General features: G+C 44.8%; 1 protein-coding gene across 1 annotated transcript; it reads right to left on the bottom strand.

Annotated features, from left to right (window-relative positions):
* Nucleotides 1–4,680: 4,680 nt before the first annotated feature.
* tekt4 (tektin 4) lies at nt 4,681–9,118 on the bottom strand (the record flags this gene model as incomplete). The annotated part of the gene is made up of 7 exons (XM_084047481.1): nt 4,681–4,894; nt 6,394–6,548; nt 6,822–6,957; nt 7,254–7,340; nt 7,617–7,760; nt 8,342–8,412; nt 8,588–9,118. The coding sequence occupies 7 exons, from the start codon at nt 9,116–9,118 to the stop codon at nt 4,681–4,683; spliced, it is 1,338 nt and encodes a 445-aa protein (XP_083903607.1).
* Nucleotides 9,119–9,336: the final 218 nt, after the last annotated feature.

The raw sequence follows: 9,336 nt of genomic DNA, 5'->3' as shown, positions 1-9,336 counted from the left end.
TTGGTACACTCTCAGTGTTTTTTTAAGATATTTTTGGGGCTTTTTCTGCGTCTATTGATAGGAAAGTAGGCTGACAGGAAATGGGGAGAGAGATGGGGGGGGTGACACACAGCATCGGGATCGGGAGTCGAACCCGCAAGACGCCATCAAGTTGGATTACCAGCCTATATGATATGTGCCTGAACTGCTAGGCCAGCGGGCACCTCAGTACACTCTCAGTGTTACAATGGATAAAACAACGATGAGGAGTTTACTGAACTCTCAGTGCATATCCAAGGTGCTCTGCTTTTCATCACACACTGATCTGCCAGACACCACCAGGGCTTAGTACTGAGAAGACAGACAGAGGACAATAGCTGGTATGATGAGTCCTGCTCAGAATTACAAAACACCTGGCAGGTTGGGAGAAGAACAGAAGAACAGGGTGGAAACGTCAGCAGCGTACCGTAGAGACAGGACAAAGTTTTTCAAGGACAAACACATTTCTACCTAAAGCCTGTTTTATGTTGATCTTTGTTGGATGATGGTGTCATGTGCTGAAAATAGGTGATTTATAAGCAAGCACACAACGTGAATGCAACTGAGGCTTGTAAATCTGCAATTTTCCGGTGTGTGACACCGTCGTACGAAGGAGCATAAATTAAGCATAACTACCTCACAAACTTTTGGCAGCACTGCATCATAACTAGTGCAATATAATTATTGTTCAACATCTACATGCTCCCACTGGCTCAGTTTATGGAAAACAACAATTTACATAACTAAAATAAATGTATTGAACTTACTAACAAATGGATGTGCCATAATTGTGTTCAAATAACTAAAGACAAAACTGAAGTAATTGTTTTTTGGAGACAGGGAAGAATGATTAAGTGTCAGTGGCAGCGCTCAGCTTCAGTCGATAATGTTAAAAACCACAACCCAAGGCAAAAAACTTGGTAAAGTCAAGGACCCAGACCTGAATTTTAATAGCCACATTCATACAAGGTCAGCCTACTATCAATAATATCTCAAGGATTAAATTCAGCAAGATTTAGAAGAATTGGCCATGCATTCATCTTCAGTAGACTTGGCTACCGTACTGTAACTGTGTCTTTACAGTGTACTTACTAAAACATGGATCAGAAGACTGCAGTTGATCCAGAACATCGCTGCTTGAGTCCTTACTACTAATACCAATAAAGTGGATCATATGACTCCAGTTCTTAGAACTTTACACTGGCTCCCTGTCTGTCAAAGAATTGATTTCAAAAGGCTGCTGTTGTTTTATAAAGCATTGAATGGTTAAAGGGATAGTTCACCCAAAAAAGTACTTATTTTCTATCAATTACACACCCCATGAAGCCTTGAATTCATGGAGATTCTTTTGTTTTCGTCACATTCCTAAGCCAATCATTTTATGACCGGCGGAAAGATGCTAATGTCTCAAAGTTTACACTTTGAGTCTCCTAGCGGGGAGCCGGTCATCAAATTATTGGCTTAGGAATGCGACAAATAGATATCCATGAATTTAAGTCTCCATGGCCAAGATACATGTATTATCATGTGATATATAATAATAATAATAATAATAATAATAATAATAATAATAATAATAATAATAGCTCAGATTTATATAGCGCTTTTCTAAGTACCCAAAGTCACGAGGAGGAGGGAGGGGGCATTTTTGAGGTGGTTGGTGAGTGCATCCCAGAGGGGGGGGGGGGGGGCAGCAACAGAGAAAGCCATGTCCCCCCAGGTACGGTACTTGGCCTTGGGGACCTCCAGGAGGTTGGCTTCACTGGACCTGGTCTGCTTTCTGCCCCCAGAGTCAGATCAAAAAGAGGAGAAACAGCGTTCTGTTTTTATGCACCACCTCTGAAACAAACTCCCACAAATTTTAAAACAATGCTAAAAACTTTTCTGTTTGCCGCTGCCTTTGGATTGCCTGTTTAAAATGTGCTGCTATACAAATAAACATACTTTTCCTTGCTTTCCTAGAAGGCATCAGCGGAGTCGGAAGGTGATGCTAGGGGACGTGACTAAGCTGCCATATTTGAAGAGCTGGGAGTGAGAATGTGTTGGCACACAGCCACACACGCGCACACACACACACACACACACACACACACACACACACACACACACACACACACACACACACACACACACACACACACACACACACACACACACACACACACACACACACACACACTAATGAGCTCCTGGGAGGACGTTATGTTACTCGCCTGACTTTGCTGTCCAGAGTTTTATAGCTCATACTACACTATCAAATCAACCACATGAAATAATTTACTTAAAAACGGATTATTGTCAATGTTGATGATGGTGATTAGTCACTGACAGAGTGAATCACTCAGCTACTGAGTGAATCATTCGGCTACTGAGTGAATCACTCAGCCAGTGAGCTGACAAACATACTGTACATCTCTATCATCCCACCAGCGACAACATGCAGGCATTATATTTTACTGGGCAAGTTCATTCAAATCAAAATGCCCATCAAGTAACTGGCAGAACGTTGGCAAGCAGACAAAACAGAGACAGGGCTCTGGAATGGAGCTCATTTGATCCAATTTATTATCTCCGCCAGGCTGGAACAGCCGGGAGGTGGAGATTATGTTTTTGCCCCTGTCCGTCTGTGTGTCATGGCTGACTGGCTGGCTGGCTGTGAGCAGCAAATAAAAAAAATCCGTAACTGATCAGAGCCTATTTCTTATAAACTTTCCTATAAACTTTCCTATAAACTTATCATGCATGATAAGTTTAATCATCAAGTTTTAACATCTAATCATCCCCAAACTGGAATCGCACATTGAGGGGCCTCTATGGAGCACACCTCCAAAAGTGCTTTCACTTCTGCACGCATGCACGCACGCACGCACACACACAGAGATGATGTGTTTCCTATATTTCACATTGCTTGGGGAGTAACTCAATGTATTGTGTAACCTTTGCACACTCATTGGGGGAGATAGAATTCTGTTTCCAATGGAAGTAAAGCGGTAAGAAGTGCGGAAGAAAAAAAAGGACAGAACCAATACAATATATAGAAATAGAGTAGAAGAATACAGTATCATTACAAAATTGTCATGAATAGAATCGGGACAGCAACGGATGCAGACAAACTTCCAAATAGACCAAGAACAAAAAGCGTATCAATACCTTGGCATAGCATAACCTAGCATCCGGCTTGTAAATTGAGGCTATATAGGAAGTGACAGTTCATATGAATGGCCTGTAGTCTTGCTGTTTCACCCTTGCTGGTGTCAGAAGCAATTAGGCCCTATTTAAGCGGATGGGTTTTTGCCGAACTTTACACTTGATTTTATTACCTTAACTCATTGACTGCCAGAGTTAATACATCATCTGCCGTCCCCTTGCCAGCAAAAACAGCGATTTTACTGTACCTTTGAAAAATCATGGAATATTCTCCGTGACCTCCTTCCTCACGGAGATCGGCTTGTTACACGCACAGTGGTCCGGTAGAATCGGAAAAAACAATTGGCCGGCCGGGATCGTCCATTCCAGAGCTATGGCCGTTTGAATGTGGCTTGTTTTTTGAAAAACTGCAGAAAAACAATAGCCGAAATCCTTTAACATGAAAGGTGCCTAACTTCTTTTTTTTTGTGATCACGTGATTTCTGCGTGTACGCTTCTTCGGTGGAGCTTTGATCATTCACAAGTTTACCTCCAGTAGGTAGTTACAGTAGTGACCTTGTAAAGCAAAACTATAAAATGAGGCTGTCTGTCTGTTTTATGTACATGCATATCAATTTATCTACAAATATGTCCACCAGAGGGTGCTGAACAGAGAGCGCTCACACAGGTCGGAAGAGTCTCTTTTCCCGGTGTTTCGTCCAGGCAGACAGGGTTTTGAGGTTTAGGCATTATTTCTGTTAGGGTTAGGGTTAGAGTTAGGGTTAGGTTTAGGCATAGTTTTAGTGAAGTTAAGTGAGGGTTGGTTTAGACACAGATTCACAATCAAGGCGAAAGACCAAGGAAAGAGGGAGTCCCCACACAGGTCACACTATTTCATCTATTTGCTGAATCAGTGCAGCATGTTGAAGCACCACTTTGTGGTTCACCACTGCATTCAAGTGGCCAGCATGAGGTACTGCTAAAGCTGGATGTCACTTGTCAGTGGTACTGTGGGGCTGGATAGTGGATAGATCAGAGTTTTTATTGATACAAACAACATGACATGCCATCAGGTTTTCATTACATATTCCCCACACAAAAAACCTATTCAACATTTTGAATCTGAATTATAGCATTTGTACACTTTTATCTGTTTTCACAGAACAGTTTTAAATGTTTTCGGAGCATGTACAATCTTGCTCTCTAATCATTTCTTGCACTTTTCACTTTCTATTTTAGGCTATATGTGTAGCTGCACAACACATTTGACCTCAACTTTGACCCTTGAAGCAAAAACAAACCTGTGGAAACAAAGTGCTACAAGAAATTGCTAAAGATAACAAATCTAAGCCGGAGACACCCTATACCTCTATGGGAGACACACACACACACACACACACACACACACACACACACACACACACACACACACACACACACACACACACACACACACACACACACACACACACACACACACACACACACACACACACACACACACACACACACACACACACATGGTTGTCTGGATGACTAATAGCCCGACAGCGCAACAACGGTGGGATAGCGACAGCGGTGTGTCATACACTTGTCCCTGTCAATGAGCAGAGAGTGGGTCTTGCAGTTGATGTCCTTCTCCAGGGCCATGCGCGACTCCTCCAGGTAGGACAGCGAGCCTCTGGCCTCACTCAGCTGCTGCCGCAGGGACGCCAGGGTGGCATCAATCTCTGCCACCTCCCTCACCAGACTGCAGAGAGGACACAGAGAGAGACCCGATAAGAAGCCACTGCTTGGCTCAGGTCCAACAGGTGAGAGAGTGGAGTCAGGACAATGCACTCCGATGACTAATCAAGTAAGTTGGATATAAAATAAATTGAGCAAAAACAATGTTAGGCAGCTTCTGCTTCATTGTAGATAGGATAGTAGAAAGACAGGAAACTGAGGAGAGAAGGGGAACACAACACAGGTCTCCAGTCAGAATCAAAAGGGGCCTTTACTTGGGATTATGTGGTCTACATGCTCATGACATGCTCAAGTTGCCAGTGTGACCGGAACAATTTGAGTATTAAATCTATTTTAATATGCTGACATAAAATGTTGTGCATCTGGTGGAATACATTTTGGTACAAGGTGCATCCGGCTGGTGCAGGGGTAAAGTTCCTGCCCAACACAGTGGAGACGGTTTTGATTCCTCCACGGTGCCTCCAGCTTGGTTGTGTGACTGTGGGTGGGGAGTATGTGTTCTTTGTGCCTGCACTACCAACTCCTACAGGTTGGTCAGGGCGCCTGATCAGCAGGGTGTGAAACTGGGAAGGATAGTTTTTCTCCACATGCGTTACGTCCTTTTGGTGAAACTCTTCAGTCAGGTGAAAAGAATCCGCTGGCGACATCTTGTGTTTCTACACCCTCCCTAACACATAACAGTATGGGAAAAGGACTATACACATGGGGGGTATATAATGCCTAAATTGGGAGAAACCTTTAAAAACATTTTGGTACTATCTAGCCAATAAGATCATTATCTGTTAACACAGAGAAAGCTCACCTTGCCATTCCCCAAGTCTGCATGGTGCATCTGTGAACGGATGTGAAGTTTCCTCTATAGGGTGCGTTCGGATATATAGAACTGAACACACTGGCCAATACAAACTAATAAGTGAGCGCGCTCGGGGTGCGCATTTCCGAACTCTTTAAATGTTGCAGCATGGACATGATGCTGACACAAGTTAAACTTTGCAGTGGTTGCAGACAGCTAAGTTGTCCATGGCTTTGAGATTAAAAAATTAGGCTACTGAACTTTGGATATCTTCGCGGCTTTGTCCTCGGGACCTGGCTCCTCATCAACATCAGCCTGTACCGTGTTGATGAATGAACGGAGGTATGAGAAAATAATTTATACATTATAGTTTTTTTTTACAGAATCATGCAGCCCCTACACCTGAGCAGCTGGAGCATTCTGTAGTTAAATGTCTTGCCAGGGGGCGCAATGAGAACAGTCACTGAAGAGGGAGGAGCCAGATCTGTTCTGATATCTGAGTTATACTTGGTTGCACACCGCTGTCACGCACTGACACATCTATAAAGTCACCTCACTATGTGTCTTAGCGTGATACGTTATGAGTGTGTAGGTAAGTATAAATTATTATAGGGTTGGTTGTGTGTGTGTGTGTGTGTGTGTGTGTGTGTGTGTGTGTGTGTGTGTGTGTGTGTGTGTGCGTGTGCGTGTGCGTGTGTGTGTGTGTGTACCTGAGCTGGGGGTCATCTCTGCAGAGCTCCATGTTGGGTCTGAAGGAGCGGACGTAAAGTCTGGACTGAGCCACTCTCTGAGGAGCCTCTTTATCATGGATGGCCTGCTGTAGAGCCACGATATTCCTCTCTTGAGCGCCTATCTGCTCCAAAGTCTGGGCACGCACGCACGCGCACACACACACACACACACACACACACACACACACACACACACACACACACACACACACACACACACACACACACACACACACACACACACACACACACGCGTAAACAAAGGCTTCTAGGTCCATGGAGAGTCTACGCGAGCTGAGAGTAATATTAATTTTAACCTCACAGTAAAATCCATCCCTAATTTGCTCATCAAATATACAATACAAATGTGTCTTTCTAATAATCTTTGGATCCACCCACGCACTGACCTGTGCAAGGTGCTGTTCCAGCTGGGTCTTTGCCTCGGCTAGCTGCTGACAGCGCTGGGTGAAGGCCCGGTCCACAGTGGAACACTGAGCCCGCAGGTCCTCCGCTGTCTCCTGTAGCACACGCTCCACCAACAGCCTGACACACGCATGGACAAAAACACGCGCGTAAGCACGCACGCACGCACGCACGCACGCAAGCTATAGGCTGAGGCAACTGAAATGTTATAGCAGTACATCTTTTAATACTATGTAAAATTAATAAAAACATGTCAGGTGACAAATACTGAATGCTGGATGTGAGCGCACATTACTTGACTGTGGTCGTGTAACGCCACTGTTTACAATGTCACAATTAGGTCAAAATAAAAATAAGTTAAATTTGGCATTCAGATCGCTGAGGCCAACGTTCCCATACATCATCTGAGCTCTGACCTGAGGTCTTTGGTGGCTTGTTGTTCCCGCGAGGCCATGGACAGGTTGTCCTCTGTGAATTTAACCCATGACGTGCGGATAGACACCCTGGAACAGAGGCAAAGACAGTGTGTGTGTGTGTGTGTGTGTGTGTGTGTGTGTGTGTGTGTGTGTGTGTGTGTGTGTGTGTGTGTGTGTGTGTGTGTGTGTGTGTGTGTGTGTGTGTGTGTGTGTGTGTGTCATAGTGTGGTAAGATCATTGTAGCATTTTAATACTATTAACAATTATTGTATTATTATTATTTCTAGTCATTGTAGTAGCAAGCAGGTGTAGTATTTATAATAGTAGTAATAGTAGTGTAGTGGCAGTAATACTAGTACTCACTGATCCTGCATGGTGGCTGAACTGGAGTGGTGCTGTGTGTCTGTACTCATGTTGTTGTATCTTCCACACTGGTCATCCAAGTTGTACGCCTGGTACTTATCAGACCAGTCCAACTCTAACGTCAGCTTGGCTTCCCTGTTGATCCTGACACAGCCGTGCACACACACGCACGCAAAAAAATTACACCATAAAACAACCATTTCTCTTGTGAGGGCCAGGAAAATTGTCTTCACATGTCTATTTCTCAAATTCTACTTTACTTTTGAGGGACAAAATGTCCCCACAATACGAGTACACACATACACGCGTGTTCGCACACACACACACACACACACACACACACACACACACACACACACACACACACACACACACACACACACACACACACACACACACACACACTATTAGCAGTTCTCTCAAGTCCTGCATCACCTGTGAGATATGTCACAGCAGGTAGGGGGCGCCACAACAACTCATTTGTCACTTACAGAGCAACAGTAGCACAGGTAACAGCTGCAAGATCACATAACATGATACACACACACACGCACGCGCGCGCGCGCGCACGCACACACACACACACACACACACACACACACACACACACACACACACACACACACACACACACACACACACACACACACACACACACACACACACACACACACACACACACACACACACACACACCTACACCTGTTCGGGTGCTTGTCACTCACTTGATCTGACTGACAACCTGGGCAGTAGTTCTCTTCAGAAGAGCCTGGATGTTCCTGATCAAGTCTACCTCCTACAAACACAAGAAATTACATATTTGTTCATGTACTGTACTGTATGTCCTACAGAGTACCAGTGTCTTCTAGGTACATACTGTAATACATCTTAGATATACATGTCTACAGTAAAATCTATCACACAGTATGGCACCCACTGCTCCTAATAGTAATTATTAACTATGTAGTTACCTTTATTAGCTCCTCCTCAACGGGGTCTTTGACCAGGTCAGGCCCTGGTCGTCTCTCTCGGCAGGTAAGGTTATCAGTGGCGATGGCATATGGAATTTCTGTGATGTCCAGTGCCTTTTCCAGTCGCTTCCTCTGGGCCAGAAGCAAGTTTGTCTCGGCCAGCAGCTTTTCGACGTGCCCTTGGAGCTCAGACTTCCACAAGTGTGTTTCTTGCAGCCTCTCACCAAGGTGCCGCGTCCCCTCAGCTTGGGTCCACAGAGTTCCTGACTCAGTGTCCTTGCACAATATTTTGGACTCTAGCTGGATTCTCTGGGCTTCATTCCGATCAGTAGCTGACTGTTGAAGAATGGCGTAGTTGTTGGAGTACCATTCTCCCGGGGTGTATTTGGCAGAACGGTAGCCTGCGGTTGCTGCACCAGACGATGGGTGCAAGGGCTCCTTGGCAGAGGCTGGTTCTCTCTCATATTGTTCTTCCTGGGCAATAGCTCTGCTGTCAAACTGAGGCCTGGACACTAAAACCTCAGAAGTCATTCTATCACAATACAGTTTGGACCAGCCACGAGAAGAAAATAAGCCTGACAACTCTGGTGCTATGTTTGGTCTGTGTTGCCAGGTTACTATTCGGCTACTCGCCTCTTTAGTAGTTTGGAGTCAGGTGACATCAGTCAGGTGAAATTTTTGCTCAGTGTGAAAGGGGCCACACACACACACACACACACACGCACGCACGCACGCACGCACACAAACGC

This window comes from Gymnoscopelus microlampas, assembly GCF_963454915.1.
Source record: "Gymnoscopelus microlampas genome assembly, chromosome: 2".
Taxonomy (NCBI): Eukaryota; Metazoa; Chordata; class Actinopteri; order Myctophiformes; family Myctophidae; genus Gymnoscopelus; species Gymnoscopelus microlampas.
Note: the sequence above shows the minus strand (reverse complement) of the source record. Positions and strands in the feature narration are given on the sequence as shown.